At 39.3% G+C, this 19,527-nt stretch overlaps 1 protein-coding gene across 2 annotated transcripts in view; it reads left to right on the top strand.

Moving 5' to 3' along the window:
• LOC150090180 (CXXC-type zinc finger protein 1-like) overlaps positions 1-19,527 on the top strand; it is a 157,309-nt gene that overhangs the window by 44,237 nt on the left and 93,545 nt on the right. For both annotated transcript variants that reach the window (XM_090369001.1, XM_090369002.1), the window contains one exon: positions 4,473-4,556. In XM_090369001.1, the coding sequence (XP_090225127.1) occupies positions 4,473-4,556 (84 nt within the window). The remainder of the gene's footprint in view (positions 1-4,472; positions 4,557-19,527) is intronic.

Raw genomic sequence — 19,527 nt, 5'->3', positions numbered from 1 at the left:
AACCAAAGGTTATAAAAAACCTATTTATTTTATGTTTAAGATGTTTTAATAATGCTCTTGGAATCACTTCAAACTGATCTATCCCTTGTGACAGTGCATTATCCTGCTGGAAGCAACATTACTTACCAGATAGATAAATTGTGAGCATGAAGAGATTCACCTGGTCAGCAACAATGTTCAAGTAGGCTATGGTATTCAGACACTGATCCACCAGCAAACCTAATGTGTGTCATAAAAACACACCCCCACACCTTCCCTACACTATTAGCACACCAATAGCATGCAGTTTTGACATTTGCCACAATGGATCAATTGATTTTTGCCATTGTTACCATATCCTGGTAATCTTCCACCACCATATAACAACTGGAAGAATTGTCAGGTTAGCCAATCTTTTCCCACTTCTCAATTTCTGTTGTTGGTGTTCCTGTGCCTATTGTCCCTATAGTAAGGCTTTTAGCAAGCACAGCTGGAATATAATTAACAAGGGTAAAATCTGGGAAGTATTCTGCTGTTGTCAGCTATACCCCATCTGTGACAAGGTCTGATGCAGTATGTATTCTGATATACTCTTTATACACCACTGTAATACTGCAGTATCATTTAACCTATTGTGGCAGTCTGTTAGACTGCACAATTCCTTTCCCACCTCAATATCAAAATTTAAATAATGACATGTTTCAGAAAACAGAGTTTGGCCTCTCACATCTGCAAGCTGCTCTCTGACTGCAGGACTGCTGTTAGCTGGATGTTTTCTTGTTGTTGGACCATTCTCAATACACTGTAGATGCTGTAGGGGATCAGTGTCAATGGTATTTGCACTTCCACTGGCACATGATTTCAGCATGCTTTTCCCATTCCATTTAGTTTTGTTTATGTAAATTTTGAAAGTTAGTTAGCTGAACTAAACTTGGTGTCTGCACTTTGCAAGAGCTGGACGTGATCCTTTAAAACATTTTTTTCTATACCAATTGCCCAACCAAGGATTCCTTTTTTTGTTGTTGTACCTATAATGCAGCCTTCCTGCTTCATCTCATGGTTGCTTTGCCAATTTGGTTTGCTTCTATTACTAAAAGTTTTCCCTCCAAGCTGTACAGGTAGGTCCCATTTTACGATGTCCATTTTACGACTTTTCACATTAACAACTGTTTCAAAATATTACCTAAAAAAATTGAAAATAACAAAAAAATCGCAACTCAGTAACACATCACAGCAATGCCTGTGAGTCCAAACACATACTAGGCATTTCTTTTATTTTTCATGGTGCATTGTGGGTGGAATGATAGCGACACCAAGAGTTGCTTACGTTCAGTCCGCCATGTTGGTTTCGTTGTGAATATTCCCTCAATTGTTAACAGGTTACACTGTTATTATAGTGCTATTTCTCATTAATAATAATAATAATAATTTTTGTGTAACCATGAGCTCTAAGTGTAGGGCAGTGTCTGTACCGGGGGGGGGCAAAAAGTGCTTAAAACACTAACAATTAAGGAGAAAATGGATGTGATTCATCGCATGGAGTCTGGTAAGCATTGGTTGGATGTGTGTAAGGTGAGTTTAGTGTCTTCTACTGTATCAATGATTATGAACAATGTTGATAAAATAAAGCACACACACATACACATGGATAATAAGCATGTCATCCTCCAGAACAACTTATTCATGCAAAGACAATGGAAAAAATGGAGAAATTGTTAAGTGTTGTGGGTTGATGATATGAACCAAAATAATGTTCCTGTTACACAGGTGGTAATTCTGTATAAGGCAAAGTCATTATTTGACAAAATATGTGAGGAGTCCGGTAGCACTGAAACAATTATGGCCAGCAAAGGGTGGTTTCATCGGTTTATAAACCATTCTAAAATTCACAATGTGAAAGCGTCTGGTGAGGCTGCTAGTGCTGATGTTGAAGTGGTGGAAGCAGTATCCTTCTGAATTTAAACACTTAATAGATGAAGGCAACTACCACCCTGATTTAGTTTTAATGTGGACGAAACAGGGCTTTATTGGAAAAAATTGTCAAGTAGGACGTACATCACCTGTGAGGAGAGGTCTTCCCCTGGTTTGAAGGTTGCAAAAGATCAGTTGACATTGCTTCTGGGTGGCAATGCATTGGGAACATTTAAACTGATGTTGGTGTACCATTCAGAGATGCCTTGTGTAATGAAGGGCATGGTGAAGACACTACTTCCTGTGTTTTGGCGCTCTAACAAAAGGCATGGGTGACTCAGACAGACAATTTTTAGCAAATGGTACACCTCGTACTTTTGTCCAGAGGTTGCTCAGTTTTGTGCAGCAAATGGCTTGCCTCCTAAAGTCATGTTGGTGCTGGACAGTGCTCCAGGACACCCAGCCAACCTCCAAGAAATCCACAATGACCATTTGGAAGTTGTGGTTGTGTATTTGCCTCCCAATACAACTTCACTTTTGCAACCGATGGACCAGGGTGTAATTGCGACCTTTAAGGCTTATTATTTGTGTACAACTTTCAAAGGGATTGTTGAGGCTGTGCAGTCTGATATAACTGTGAGGGACTACTGGAAGTCATATAACATCCTGAATGCCATCACAAACATTGATTCTGCCTGGGAGGAAGTGTCACAGTCCTGCATGAATGGCATCTAGAAAAAATTGTTGTCCGAAGCCGTTATTGATTTTGTAAGGATTGAGCCAGTTTCGGAAGTGGCTAAAGATGTTTCTCGCATGACTAAGGATGTTGACATTGACAACGTTGATCCAGATGATGTTGACCAATTGCTGGATAGTTGTGGTGAGCCACTTTCGAGAGAGGAATTGGAACATAAGAAAAGAAAACATAAAAGGAAGAAAAAACACACGTTATTGTATTGTGAAAACTGATATGTATTTCGTAGCTTTGGTTATTATAGTTACCTTTCATTGGTGCCGATTGCCTCACCGCTTCTCATATTCTTTTTCCTTTATTGTGTTCACCATTGCTACTGACAAATCTGAATTCTGCACAATACTTGTTAATGTTTGACAATTTTCATACATCCTTATTATTTTAATTTTCTGATCCAACTCGATTGCTTTCCTTTTCGTTATAGATTTACTAGTACCGCTGTCGCTAGTAAATGTACCACAATAACGATCAAAATGAAAATTTCTGTAAAGAACTTCACAGAGTTAAGGCGAAAACTCACTATTATCACCCCATGCGAGCTCACATTTTACTAAAGCACATTTCTGGAGGTTACTGCTGCCATAAAACAAAAACAATTTTCACTTTCCAGGTTATTGCGCTTTTCTGTTACTGCAATTCATTATAAACGAAACTTGATCTTATTTGCATTAATACCGATAGCTGGAATTGTGTGAGTTTTTATGATATTATAGTGAAATATGTGTCTCCTTCACTGAAATTTCAGTCATATAAAAAAAAATATATAAATAATGTAACCTAAGTCCGAAGCTATGTAAGTCAGGGACTTACTGTATTGAAAAATGTTCAGCAAACTACGTAAAAAGTATGCCGATAGATAAAAAAACAAAAAAAACTTGCCATGCACTACTCGTGTGTCCAATACGATGCTTCCCTTTATTTTTTACGATGTCAATTTTAAATCTAATTGCTTCCCTTTATTTTTTTCAATTTTGCATATGGTTTGGTCACCACCATTACTATTATTATTATTAGCAACCATATGGTGCAAGGAAGCCTGGGGCTTATGTTGCACCAGCCAAAAAAAAATTCCCGAATTGCCCTGAGAGAGAGAGAGAGAGAGAGAGAGAGAGAGAGAGAGAGAGAGAGAGAGAGAGAGAGAGAGAGAGGAATCACCAAGAGAAGAATGATGATATCCAGCTCAGGACCCTGGGTTTGCCAAGCCTATACTCACCATATTAACAGATGCACCGTTTTCAAACTTTTGTTTAATTGAAAGCACAACTCTTGTGTTTGCCTATCATTTTTGCAATTTCTAAGGGGAAAAAAAAAAAAAAAAAAAAGTTACTATAAAAAAAAAAAAAATTCCAGTATCCCTGATATAAATAACGAAACAAAATTTGTCCTTTTGTGGGGCAACGGAACACAACAATCAACATGATGCACTAAAACAAACTAATCATTTGGTCTCTTTTTTTTTTTTTTTTTTTTTTTGAGTAGCAAGTATGAAGACAGCAGGGATTGCAAGATAATAGGTACACTAGTCTCCCAACGACGACTTATAATGCCACTTCTTGCCACCTATTTATGACTTACAAAACATCCGTTTATACCTTTATATTTATTACTTGAATTTTAGGATTTCTGGTCGATTTTTTTTTTTTTTTTTTAATTTGGAATCGTGAAGTGTCCCGGTAAATCGAGAGTCTGCTGTATGTATTATTTAATATTCTGGGTATTCAGAGTATTTTTTATATTTTAAAATTCTATAATCTCTTTTATATGAACATAGTCACTGATTTTAATACTTATTTTTTGTCTGTAAATAAATTTTTCATCTTTCTTTTAGAAGACCAAAAAATCTGCTCGTCGTTGTGGAGAATGTATATCCTGTTATCGAACAGAAGATTGTGGAAGATGTGATTTCTGTAAGGTATGGAAAACTCAAGCGTATATTATTATTAAGTAGTACATTCAAAAAGTTCCCTGAATCACATGCTGGTATGTATTTAGATGGTTTGCACTATGGTCTAAGGTTTTGTGGGGCATTGACTTTAACTGTGGTGCACATACATGCCAAGTGGGTACTGGCTCAACTGCTTCACTTGTGTGTTACAGCTGGCTGATTGTGGAATGTCAATGTAGTTTGAACAGCATGCTAACATCAAGTTATTTAAACTTATGCAAAGTGCTAAAGAGATGCTGCAAGCATTACAGAAAGTTTATGGAGATGATGCTTTGAAGAAAACAGCTGTTTATGCACTTTCCTTATAGTAAATGTGTTCCTGATAAGAGAACCCTTTTACTCTGCTTAGCAGTCTCATTGCTATTCTCTGCACCTGTTCCAACAGATCCATGTCCTTCGTAAAATTAGGCTTCCAGACCTGTATGCATTACTCAAGATGCAGCCCAGCCATTGCCTTTTGCAATGAGATAATTACCCCCCTATCTCTGCTGGCAAAGTTTTTATATATCATTGACAATACCCCATGAGCTGTTCTGCCAGCCTGTCTGCATTGCTCAGAGAACTTCATATCTGACTGCACAATTACTCCCAGGTCTTTTTCATTCTCCATTGCTCTGAGTGTGGCACCACAACTGATCAGTTAATCTGGGATTACTGCTTTCCATATTGCATAATAGGACCTTGCATTCATCAATATTAAATTTCAGTTGTCACTTCTCAGCCCATTTGTTAATTTATCTAGATCTTGTTGCAGTAGCTTACCCAGATTACTGTGTTTAATTACCCTGCCAACCTAGACATCAAGTCTAATGGCATTTGTCAACATCATTAATAAAAATAGAAAACGACAATGGTCCCAGTACTGAACCATGGAGTACTCCTTTTTTTTTTAATAACATTAGTTCAAGTAGAGTAGTGCCCATTGATAATTACCCTCTGTCTTCTTCCATTCAACCATCACTTTATCCGGAGAAGTAACTTGTCCTTAATGCCACACTGCTCCAGTTTGTACTGCAGGCTTGTAACAGAATCAGAAAGTTTCTTGAAATCCAAGTGTATGATACTAAAATGATTTTTTGTATCCAATTTCTTTGTTACTGCATCATAGTATCTAGTCAGATTGGTGCAAACATGCTCTCAAGCCTTAGGAAATTGAACCATTTTATCTTTGTTAGCAAACAATATAAATGATTGGCATGTACCAGTGTTTCTAGTATTCAGAATCTTTATTAAATTCTTTTGCCCTTTTAAATCTAAACGTTGAATATAAAAATGGCAGAAACAAGCTGTAAATGTTATAATGAAACTAAAGTTTCTTCATTTATAAATTAATAAAATTTTGAATACCTTTAAATGTTAATAACTTGGAATGTACACACAAGAGAAGCAATATGCTAGTGCTGTACAAAAGCATAATTAATCAGATATTTTATTTATAAATTAATAGTCTTATTACATATGGAATTCTATAACACACCAACACAACTGCAAAATTAAAATGGTGGTACTTTATTCTGTATAAACAATAAAATCACTTCATTTACAATAAAATCACTATTTTAAACTATATTAATTTTAATATACAATAAAAATCACTTCATTTACAATGAAATGCAATAAAAAAGTAATTAAAAAACCATTGGAAAGTATGGTTAAAAGTAGGATCTGAAGTCAGTAAAAACACAAATGAATAACATCAGAAGTTTTCAATATTAGATATTTACTTTTCAATATTTATTTGTGTCAACCAATAAGTTATAATGGTGGCAACTTCTGTTTAAATCAGAGTAGAGAAAAGCCACATGGTCCCAACGATGATGTCTGAGTGTGGTTCACCATATTTGAAGGAGCAGCAGTGCGTAGTACACGCTTCTTGATTAGACCGGGGTTCGAGCCTGTCACCACCAAATACGGAGGATGCGGAAAGGTCAGGGAATGATCACCACATATCCCGGAGCAATATGGCCTTAGTTGCTAATGCTCCTAAAAACCAAATAAGAAACAAACAACAAACAACTATATATTGCACTATAATATTATAGACTGGAAAACAGGTTGGATTCTAATTCCATCTCTGTTCTTAGATTTTGTATTACAGCATTGCTTGTCATTTTTATAATCAACAATAGTAGTACTCAGAGGAAATGACATAATGCTTCTCTTGCCATATGTGCTCAGCTGAATTTTTTTTTCTCATTGCTGCCAACATGGTTTACCAGGCAGTCCCTGAGCCTTATTTTTGTCCCACCAGTGCAGTTCCTATCACAACCCTGGCACGCATTAAGATTTGCTGTTACCCCAGAGATCTTCTGTGCTCTATCATTGTCATTGCTACAGTGGAACCAGTCCCTGTCTATTAAAGCACATACAGTGCTCTTCTTATGTGTAACAAGAATCATCATGAATTGATCCACAACAAATTGGTCTTCTGTATGCTATTGTAACACAAGTGTAGGTTATTTGTATATTTTTAACAGTATTAGTACCTCTAAGTGCTTTTAAATTATTTTATTATAAATTGCAGCGATTTTTTTTTTTATTGTACATAATAACATAATAGTTTATACAGATTAAATTACAACAATTTTAGTTTCACACTTGTCAGTGTGTTATATAGAACTGATTGTGTATACTCTACTTGGTCTCAGAAGGATTTTTATACATTGTCTTTTATTTATAAATTATGTCTTTTACTTTTAGTCAAACACTTCTTAATTCATTTCACAAATATACGTGGTCTCAATTCTAATCTCAACGATGTCCATTTCCACTTGCAGTCTGCCAAACCCCATGTACTTTTTCCTGACAGAATATCAGTTATCGGTTGATTCAACTACTGCTCATCTTAGATGCCCAAATTATTCGCTGTATGATTCCTTTCACCTCCAAGGTGGTACTTGTGCATATGTCCGTTCTGATATTCCCTGTCAGAGACTTGGCAATTTGGAATCTCCTCTCTTTGATCTTCTCTGGCTTAAAATCTCTCTACCTCATTGTGTCAAATTCATCTGTTGTCTCTACCGTTCTCCCAACTCCACTAATCACTTGGAGCTCTTTGACTTCCTCTCTTTGCAACTTCACTTTCTCCAGTCCAACTTTCCTAACAGTGAGGTAATTTTCCTTGGTTATTTTAATGTTCACAACTCCAGCTGGTTTCCGTTTTCTAGTCACACCGACCCAGCAGGTCGAGATGCTGAGGCTTTTGCAATTACTAATGACCTTGCACAGATTATTCATTTACCTACAAGAATACTGGACAATCCTAACCATGTAGCCAACATGCTTGATCTTTTTCTCAAAAACAACACTTCTAAGTACACAGTTGAAGTAAGTGGTCCTTTAGGCACCTCAGAGCAAAACTTGGTGATTGTCTCTTCTCCAATGGAGCCTTTATCTCATGGCTATTCTCAACCTTGTGTTGTTTGGCATTACAAGAATGCAAAATGGGATAATCTGCGAGATTTCTTTTCTTCTTTTCCTTGGTTGGATTACCGTTTCAAAACTTCTGATGTCAACGTTTGCTCAGATCGTGTCAGTGAAATTATTCTTGCAGGAATGGAATCCTTTATCCCACACTCCACTTTAAAATCTCGTCCTTTATCTAAACCTTGGTTTTCCAATAAATGTGCTATGCCGTTCAGGAGAAGAATGTTGCATATCGTAATTGGCTTGTTTCTAATTCTTCAGTTTCATTATCTGCCTACCCCAAAGCTCGCAACAATTGTAAAGCAGTTATTAATCAGTCCAAACTAGATTTTTAACATGCTGAGAGTAGAAAACTTGCTTCTTGCCCTAATTGGTAGCCGAGCATTCCGGCCTTAATTAAGGACTTCATAATCTTCCCTGGCACAGAAGTCAAAATGGCAGGTCTGTATTGTTCATTTCACTCCAAAGAGCAAACTTTGTGAATAAGAGAGATGTTTGCACATCCTTAATCAATGATTTCTCATTCATTTGTTTGTCATCTTAGATGATATATGGTTACTTTCCAGGAGCTCTCCATAATTTTCAGTTAAGAATTGATTTTTACTATTTGATTCATTGACAAATATTGCCTTTATAAGATAAATTGTGAATTTATCCCATACTTTTATTTAAAACAATTTAGGTATCATTTTCAGTGACAATATCATTGTTAACAAACTGTAATTTCTTTCTCTTAGTTTTCTAATGTAGACTAGGTAATGGATAGGAACTTTGCCTAAATCTAAGGATGCTCTCATTATAATAGTTTGATCACCTCTTCTGTTGCTTCCTTCCTTCGATAGATTACATCAGCTCCTGGTGCCTTGTTAACTGGTTTACTTTTGATTGTAATAATGTTGTTTCTAGTACCTTCTCAGTTCAATTCATTCAATTTACAATTAGTATTAGCTAGGGCACTGCTGTCTTCATTTCATCTTTAGTAATCATTTCAGGATCATTGATACTTTTATCACAGATATCAAGTGCACCAATATGGTTAATTTGTTTCCTTTTACTGCCAACATAAACAAAAATTCGTTACTATTGTATTTACACTCTTAGCTTAGGACTTCTTATAATCTGCTTAAATTACATTGTACACAACCAGTAAAGGACAAAGGGATTTACATATCCAGTACAGTCTCACCCGAAAGCATCCCTCACTCTATTTGAGAAGATAAGAAAAAAAAAACAGTATTATCCATTAAGACTTGGACACAGGAAAAGTGGTTTTTTTTTCTCGCAAAAAAAACCAGTAACAATTTATACAATACAGTGCCGCATTTCTTTCTAATACTGGGAACAAATACTAGGCACATTCATAACTGGTTTTATATAGCCAATTTTAGTGTTGTACGTTATATAATGGCTTATATAATATATTATGTGGCATGATTTCTACATAATGCCTGTTACAGTTAGATTTTTTCTTTGTGAAACAAAAGTTACTTGCCAAACAGTTAAAATTACGACTGATAAGTGTGAATAACATATAGTAGTTTTAAGAGCACAAATGTCTAGGGAGGGAGGGGGGAGAGAGAGAGAGAGAGAGAGAGAGAGAGAGAGAGAGAGAGAGAGAGAGAGAGAGAGAGAGAGAGAGAGAGAGAGTTTTTTTATTTTTTTATATCTCTGTAGTATGAAGCAGGGAAAAAATTTGTCTGTGAACTGTTTTAATGGAGTTGATTTAAAAAAGTCTATTCAGGTTTTAATGGAGTTTACTTAAATTTAGAAAGTTATGAGAACATTTGTATTAAAAGTAACAATAAGTAAATACTGTAAAGACACCCCTCGACGTGGGCACCTGTACGTGGTGAGGGGACCTCCCAGTGACGCTGCTGGACTTCCAGATTAGCATCACTGGGATCCAACGCCCACAGCCCAGGTTCCAGGCTTACATCAATGGAATCCGGCGTGTTCGCCGTGCGCTGCGACCCGTGGAAATTCGGAAAGGGGGATCCTGGTGGTTGAGGGGCCCAGCTTCAATACACCACTTTGGCCCCTGCTTCGACAAGACGGGTGGCCCTGGAAGGCCCGGCTAGGATCAATCGGCTAGTAGGCTCGCCTGCGAGGGTCAACCGTGTCAATGCCACGCCCTTACCCTCATGGTCCGAGGGACAGGATTCAGGCTGGCGGCGGTGCAGGTATAGTGTCTGGGTAGCCCTGGCGTCCCACTCCCGAGCGCATTTATTGCATGCCGGGTAGTGGGCGTCCCTTTGGGCTCCGTGATGGGTGGGGAACCTGGGCACTGAACAATTTAAAAACTATATGAATCCTGATAAACTTACTTCTTCAGGGGCCCCAACCCGGTCTCTATCAGAAATCAATGAAAAAGATACAGATAGCATTATTGCTAAAAAGAGGCAGCGAACCGAATTACCATCAGGGCCTGTCCCAAGGTTCTTAATCGTGCATTCTACAAATGAAACACCGATTGGTAAAATGTCGCCCTTTTTTATTCAAAAAGGGTTAGATGGGTTAGCAGGTTCACCCAAATCAGTTAAGAGGCCTCATTCTGGAGACCTTTTAATTGAAACTAAAAATGACAGGCAATCTGACATCTACTCCGAACAACATCAATCGGAGGAATACCTATAACAGTGACACCACACAGAACACTCAATTCATCGAGAGGTGTCATTTCGGAGTGGAACCTTCTCGACGTAACCGAGGAGGAAATCTGCTCCGAATTAAAACCGCAGGGAGTTATTGCCATCAAGAGAATTACTGCGCGAAGGGATGGAAAACTTGTTAAAACCAGGAGCGTTATCCTGACTTTTAACTCTCCTAAACCTCCTGACGAAATTAAAGCTGGATACATCAATTGTTCAGTTCGTCTATACGTTCCGAACCCTTTACGGTGTTTTAAATGCCAGAAGTATGGACATTCTCAAATGGCCTGCCGTGGAGTCCTTGCATGCGCTCGATGCGGTGCAAAGGACCAAGAAACAACAGCATGTTCAGCCGCAAAACCCACCTGTATTAACTGTGAAGGCGAACACCCGGCCTACTCACGAGCATGCCAGATGTGGAAAGAAGAAAAAGAAATTCAACGGCTGAAGGCAGAGCTAAATATATCGTACCAGGAGGCCAGGAAATCGGTGAAACCCCTGAATATCAACAAACCTACGTACTCCCAGAAGGTAGCAGGGAGATGTTCCGTCGGAACTCAGACGGACATGACCATTCCTCCAAAGGAGTCTTTCACTCCCATCGCGTGTTACCTCTTAAGTTCTCAAAAACCTGCACAGAAAAACCAATCAGCTGCCACTCCTATATCAGTACCTCCTGATGCTCCACAAGTAACAAAGGTAATTATGAAAGAAAAGAATAAGAAAGGGGAAGTCTCCCCTAGTACCCACGACAACATGGATGTCGAGCAGAAGGAGGTACCCAAAGATTCAGTCTTGAAACTCTTTGCGGAGGAAGAAATGGACACGGGACAGCGTCCATTCTTTCCCAAAAAAGATAAACCCAAGACTGATAAAAGTAAGCCCTCAGCATCTTGGAAGCCGCCTGATGGACCCACCAAGCCCAAATAATGGCTAAATTCCTACAATGGAATTGTTGTGGATTCCGGCGAAATATTGATGACATCAAGGCCCTCCTGCAAAAGCACGAGCCAGTTTGCTTTTGCTTGCAGGAGACATATCTAAAGGCTAATGATGATCCCACCATGCACAACATTACAATTTTTCGAAAGGATAGAATTGCGGATGGCTGTGCTCATGGAGGAGTGGCTATCCTTGTGGGTAACCAGACCCCAGTGCAGCCCTTGCTAATTACAACTAGCATAGAAGCTGTTGCAATTCGCCTTACGGTGGGATTTTTATTAACGGTCTGCTCTATCTATTTGCCACCTGGGACTGACATCTCCCAGGAAGACCTTGATGATCTTCTAACGCAGTTGCCTCCCCCTTACTTATTTCTCGGGGATATGAATGGACATAACACCCTGTGGGGTAGTGCTAACATCAATGGAAGGGGACGAGTCATAGAGCGTATGCTCAATGACCTTTCCCTTCTAAATACTGGAACAAACACCTTCTTCCACATGCCTACCTGTACTTTTTCTGCCATTGATCTCTCTATCAGCTCCTCTTCTCTACTCCCTTCACTCACTTGGGAAGTGGAGGAGAATCCATACGGAAGTGATCACTTCCCTGTGATAACCTTGTTACACAGTGAGAGACCATGTCTTCCTTTTAGGTTACCACGGTGGAAGTTTGATCACGGTGACTGGAATGCCTTCCAACATCAGGCATATTTCGACCTCAGTACAGCCAGTCGGGAGCCGATCAATGACGCAGTAAAGTACATCACAGAAATCATCGTCCAAGCAGCTGCTAATGCTGTCTCAAAAACATCTGCCCGGTTTCCACCATTTCCCAAACCTTGGTGAAATTCACAATGCACAACAGCAAAAAAATGCTCAAAACAAAGCGTGGGGGATATTTCGCCGATGTCCTACCACAAACAACCTTATAGCCTTCAAACGTGCAAGAGCCAAAGCAAGCTACATCCGTCGTCAGAGTCAAAAGGAATCGTAGATCCGTTTTACATCATCTATTAACCAGTCTACCAACTCTAAGGTAGTCTGGGATAAAATCCGGAAAATGAAGGGGAAATATACATCCCACCCTTCTTCAATCCTAGATTATAATGGGTGCACTATTGCAGATACAACTGCAATAGCCAATGCTCTTGGGGAAACATTCTCTAACATCTCCGCAACATCCTCGTACTCCCCAGAGTTCCTGGTCCTGAAACATAAACTGGAAAAACAAGCACTTAATTTTAAGTCCAAGGGCCTCTATCCCTACAACGGAGCGTTCACTATAGAGGAGCTGAAAAGAGCCCTCACTCTTTCCAAAGCAAGTGCTGTTGGACCAGATGGCATCCATTATGAAATGATTAAACATCTTTCACCAAAATCTATGGATTGTCTGCTCCTTCTGTATAACAGAATCTTTATTGAAGGGCAGTTTCCGGACTCCTGGGCGAAAGGCAATCATTCTTGCCTTTCCTAAGCCAGGAAAGGATCCAAAAATCACCACCAATTATCGTCCTATTGCTCTGACTAGCTGTCTAGTCAGTGCAATAGGAGCTAAGTGCTTGGAGAGAATGGTTAATTCTCGTTTAATATGGTATTTAGAATCAAATGACCTTCTCTCCAGCATCCAGTGCGGCTTCCGAAGGAACTGGTCCACTTTGGACCATCTTATTAGATTGGAAGCATCCATCCGGGATGCTTTCCTAAAACGCGAACACTTGGTGTCGGTGTTCTTTGACATGGAGAAAGCATATGACACAACTTGGAAATTTGGCATCTTAAAAGATCTGCATAGCCTCGGTCTTAGGGGGCAACTCCCAATTTTTATTAAAAACTTTCTAGCCAATCGATCTTTCCAAGTTCGCGTGGGATCCTCACTCTCTCTCTCCTTCCTTCAGTCAAGAGGAGGGAGTACCACAAGGATCAGTATTAAGTGTCACGCTTTTCGCCATCAAAATAAATTCAATCACAGAACATCTTCCTCCAACTGTAAACAGTGCCCTCTATGTTGATGACTTTAGCATTTTTTGTTAGTCGTGCAACATGAGGGTTATTGAAAAACAACTGCAGAAAGCCATTGATAATCTGAATTTCTGGGCACTTGCTAATGGCTTCAGGTTCTCGCCGGAGAAGACCGTTTGCGTACACTTTTGTCGTAAGCGTAATCTTCATCCTGAACCCGAATTAAGGCTCGGACAATATGCTATTCCAGTAGCAGCGAACATAAAATTCTTGGGACTCATATTCGATAAAAAAACTGACCTTTTTGGATCATATCCATCAACTCCGCACAAAGTGCACACGTGGGCTTAATATTCTCCGCTCACTCTCCTCTACATCTTGGGGAGCAGACCGATGTATCCTTCTTCGGCTTTACCGTGCATTTGTGCGATACAAACTAGACTATGGGTCCCAGGTATATTCCTCAGCCAGAGACAGTGTCCTGCGATGGCTGGACCATCATCAGGCCCTACGTATTGCTACTGGAGCATATCGCTTATACGTCGAAGCAAACGAACCACCGTTATCGCTTCGACGTAAGCAGTTGTCTTTAAAGTATGCTTTAAAACTGAAATCCCTGCCAGACCATCCTACGTGGCCATTCGTTTTTGAGCCACGATGGGAAAATTTATACAATACCCGTAAGACTGCCAATCGTCCTTTTGGTATTCGTCTCCAAGAGCTACTCAAAGAACTTAATATCAAGGTAGACAAGGTTGCCCGAACACCAAAGCAACCCTTTCCACCCTGGCATGCTCATGTCCCGGCATGTGACTTGTCTCTTCGAAATTGGGGAAAGTCGAACACTCCATCATCTGTCTACCTGCAGCTTTATTCAGCACACCGAACTGAATATTCTGACTTCGCGCCAGTCTACACAGACGGTTCGAAGTCGGAATCATATGTGGGATCTGCTGCTGTCTTTACAGACACCACTACATCGGAGCAGATTCCCTCTGAATGCAGCATATTTACTGAAGAGCTGCACGCTATAGAGTTAGCCTTGGATCACATTAGTGAATGCCAATACCAACGGTTCATTTTATATTCCGACTCGCTCACCATGTTACAGGCTTTAATATCTGTGAGATATAATCCTCATCCAGTTCTGTCTAGTATCCAGCAGAAGATTCACTTCCTCCGTGGACGTGAATATGATATCCGCTTCTGCTGGATTCCCAGCCACATTGGGATTAAGGGAAATGATTTGGCTGACACCGCAGCCAAATCAGCAATCCCCAATAATAATCGCTGCCTGTCAGTCCCCTATACAGACTACAGGCAAACAATACAGCAGAAGATACATTCCCAATGGCAGGATTTGTGGAATGGACAGACTGGGAATAAACTATATCGTATAAAGCCTGTAATTGAACCATGGCAGTTTAGTCTGCGCAGGAATCGTAAGGAGGAAGTTGTTCTTGCCCGGACCCGCATAGGACATAGTCATTTGACTCATTCTTTTTTGCTGAGGGCTGATGACCCTCCTATGTGTGAGTCCTGTGGCACAATTTTATCAATTAGACACATTTTAATTGAATGTCCAGATTTTAGCAATATCCGTTTTACCGCTTTTAACCATCTGACTGAGCTGTATACACTCAGTCAGATTTTATCTGACAATGACAATGTGTCTGCTGTTTTTAGCTTTTTAAAATCAATAAATATTTTTACTCGTATATAAAATTTACATTTTTCTTTTATATATTTGTTATACCTTTTGACATGACCTAACTAATTAGGTCACTGAAAGTTTAAAATTTTTTATAAATGACCTGGTCTTGGCACATTATAGCCTTAGTAGCTAATGCGCCAATAAAACCAAAACCAAACCAAACCAAACCAAACCTGTAAAGACAAATCTGTGTGTTTTTTTTTTTTTTTTTTGTATAGGAAAGTTAATTACTGAAAACAGTTGAATTTAGAATGTTGCTAGCTGAGGAATACACATATGTTTAAGGAAAACAGTTATCTCAAAAGGACAAAGTTACAAATTTAAATTAACAGATTGCTCTATCTAAGGCATGTTAGAACAAGAAAAGTATATCCTTTAAATTAAGAAATGCTAGTGAAAAGCATTTTGGATATAACAAGGTTTGGCAAGAAACTGGTTTCAAAGGTTAAAGTTAAGCTTGAATGTGTATAATCCAAAACTTCAAAACTGTATGCAGTTCTTTTTCAATTTCTGTAAATGTGTCCTGTGTTTATTTAATTTATGTTAAGAGACAATCTACACACCTGCCAGAATAGTTCATTATTTTTGTTCATCATTCTTGATTTATTATTTTTCTTAGAACTCCTGAGTACAAAAGCTGATACCTGGGCATTGTGTGTGTATGGAGGGGGGCTCAACTTCAGTGTGTATTGCTTGGAATTTAATTGAACTTGGCTAAAAAGTAACACAATAAGGCCATCTAGATTTCAGCTATTTTAAAATGTCAGATAACTTAAATGGTGCTTTTAGCAATATTTAGGGTAAGTCAAACATAGCTTTACACATTTTTAGTGCCTTATAACCTTTTATTATGTTTTTATAAAGGAAACATTGTACTGGAAAAAAATTGGTACAAACCCAAAGTTTCAGTGGAAGTAACAGTCACATTTTGATATGACTGCCAGTAGTAATGTGGTACTCATCCCAGTGGTAAGCAATCTCTTGCTGGACATGCTATAACATGGCTGGTGTAACTGTTGATTATTGCAGTAATCCTTCTCTTAGTTATTACATCAGTTGCCTAGGAGGGCTTTTAAATCTGGTCCTTAATGTAATTTCTCAAAAAGAAGTCTTGGTGTTGAGGTTCAGTGAGTGAGCTGGCCACAGAATTGAGACTGTGCACCCTACCTATTGACCTGGAAAGTGCAGATCCAAACAGCCTCTTTCTTTCTTTCTTTCTTTTTTTTTTTTTTTTATGTGAACCCCCCAAACACGAGAGGTATTAGAACCTATAGTACTTAGTACCGTGCTTGGGTTGGAGACTGAGAAGACGAAAGAAGATATTTGTTGACATTGGACTTGAACTTCTGTAGATTGTAATTTTCAGGAAATACGTATGAAGGAAGGTTGTTCCAGAAAACGGCAGTTGAATGAATAAATGAGGAAGATGAAAAGTTGGTTCTGTGGGTTTGAAGTTGGACAGTAAATGAATGTTGGCTGGTGGCGGCACGTGTTCGGACTGTTTTGAAAGAGAGAGCGGGAATTATAGAAGCTAATTCAGAAGAACAGTGCCCATGGAAGTATCTGTAGAAGAGGCATGCAGCAGAAACAGTGCGTCTATGAGACAGCGAGTGGAGAGACTCTGTTAGAGATGAATCATTAATTAACCTAACTGCCCTCTTCTGAATGGAATCAAGAAGCCTGAGAGAGGTTTTTGGGGCACCACCCCAGATGTGGGAACAATATTCCATGGCAGGGCGGATTTTCGATTTATACAGAGTGAGCAGCTGTTTGGAAGAAATGTAACGCCGAGAGCAAAAGAGAAAACCAAGTTTTTTAGATGCAGAGGAAGCAATATTTGTAATGTGCTTGTGCCAAGAGAGATTAGAAGTCAGGGTAATCCCCAAAAGAGATATATCCTTTTGCCTAGAAATTGGAGTGTCACTAAAGATAAGCATAGGAGCAGAAGAATCCTTTTTGCGAGATATAAGGCAAGACTGGGTTTTAGAAGGGTTGAAATCAATTAAGTTGTCTTTGCCCCACTGGAGAATTACCTGAAGATCGGCATTTAAGGAATTGGTAGCAGATTTTCGAGAAGTTGAAGCTGTTTGAGCAGGACAAGGTTTCTCAAAATGGAAAGTTGAATGCAATGTGCTATCATCGGAAAAACTATGGATAGGATTTCCAGTCAATGGAAGAAGGTCATTGATATACAAGAGGAAAAGAGTGGGGGAAAGAACTGAACCTTGGGGGACACTGGCATTAGTGGAGAAGTTAGAAGACAGAGAGCCATCAACCATCACCCTCAGTGAGCGATCAGAGAGAAAACTGGATAACCAATTACTAAAAACAGTTGGCAAACCATAATATGGAAGCTTGTTTAGAAGACCTTTATGCCAAACACGATCAAAAGCCTTTGAGATGTCAAGAGCAACTACTTGTGTTTCACCGAACCTTTCCATTGAATTAGTCCATAAATGGGTAACATAAGCCAGAATATCACCAGTGGATCGACACTGACGGAATCCATACTGGTGATCGTTGATCAGACGAAAGGTGTCTAGGTAGTTTAAGAGTTGGCAGTTAATTGATTTCTCCATTACTTTAGAAAGAGTAGAAGTAATTGCAATGGGACGATAATTGGATGGGAGGGATTTGTCACCCTTTTTAGGAACTGGCTGGATATGAGCAAATTTCCAAGCAGAAGGAAAAACACCTTTAGAATAAGAAAGTGAAAAAAGGCGGCAAAGAATAGGAGTAAGTTCAGGAGCACAGGTTTTGAGAACAAGTGGAGAAATACCATCAGGACCTGGAGCTTTCTTAGCATCGAGATTCATCAAAATCCTTCTGATATCCTTTTGACGGAAGACCACAGGAGGCATTGAATGGAGTGTGTTGGGAATGGTGGGAGGTGTTTTACCAAGATCATTAATACATGAGCTGGAAGAAAAATGGGATGCTAGCAGGTCAGCTTTATCCTTGGCTGAAATGACAACAGAACCATCTGGTTTGGACAGAGGTGGGAGCAGAGATGGGCAAAAGTTGCGGCCAATAGCTTTGGCAAGAGACCAGAATGCTCGGCTACCATTAGGGCAAGAAGCAAGTTTTCTACTCTTAGCCTGTTCAAACTCTAGTTTGGACTGATTAATAACTGCTTTACAATTGTTGCGAGCTTTGGTGTAGGCAGAAAATGAAACTGAAGAATTAGAAACAAGCCAATTACGATATGCAACATTCTTCTCTTGGACAGCCTTAGCACATTTATTGGAAAACCAAGGTTTAGATAAAGGACGAGATTTTAAAGTGGAGTGTGGGATAAAGGATTCCATTCCTGCAAGAATAATTTCACTGTCACGATCTGAGCAAACGTTGACATCAGAATTTTTGAAACAGTAATCCGACCAAGGAAAAGAAGAAAAGAAGTCTCGCAGGTCATCCCATTTTGCATTCTTGTAATGCCAAACAACACGAGGTTGGGAATAGCCGTGAGATAAAGGTTCCATTGGAGAAGAGACAATCACCAAGTTGTGATCTGAAGTGCCTAAAGGAGCTCTCACTTCGACCATGTACTTAGAAGGGTTGTTTGTGAGAAAAAGATCAAGCGTATTGGCTGTATGATTAGGATTGTCCGGTATTCTTGTAGGTAAATGAACAATCTGTGCTAGGTCATTAGTAATTGCAAAAGCCTCAGCATCTCGACCTGCTGGGTCGGTGTGACTAGAAAACGGAAGCCAGCTGGGGTTGTGAACATTAAAATCACCAAGGAAAATTACCTCACTGTTAGGAGAGTTGGACTGGAGAAAGGCAAGTTGCAACGAGAGGAAGTCAAAGAGCTCCAAGTGATTAGTCGAGTTGGGAGAACGGTAGAGACAACAGATGAATTTTACACAATGAGGTAGAGATTTTAAGCCAGAGAAGATCAAAGAGAGGAGATTCCAAATTGCCAAGTCTCTGACAGGGAATATCAGAACGAACATATGCACAAATACCACCTTTGAGGCAAAAGGAATCATACAGCGAATAATTTGGGCATCTGAGATGAGCAGTAGTTGAATCAACCGATAACTGAGATTCTGTCAGAAAAAGTACATGAGGTTTGGCAGACTGCAAGTGGAAATGGACTTCGTTGAGATTAGAATTGAGACCACGTATATTTGTGAAATGAATTAGGAAGTCCTTGGGAGGTTTAAATCTTTTCGCAGATAAGCTTGCTCTATTAGTTTGACAATTCATGGTGTATTCAATAGTAAGAAAAAGTGGGTGGGACA

This window comes from Mastigoproctus giganteus, chromosome 2, assembly GCF_048544385.1.
Source record: "Mastigoproctus giganteus isolate SK-2022 chromosome 2, ASM4854438v1, whole genome shotgun sequence".
Classification (NCBI taxonomy): domain Eukaryota; kingdom Metazoa; phylum Arthropoda; class Arachnida; order Uropygi; family Thelyphonidae; genus Mastigoproctus; species Mastigoproctus giganteus.
This window is presented reverse-complemented; position numbering and strand designations above follow the sequence as displayed.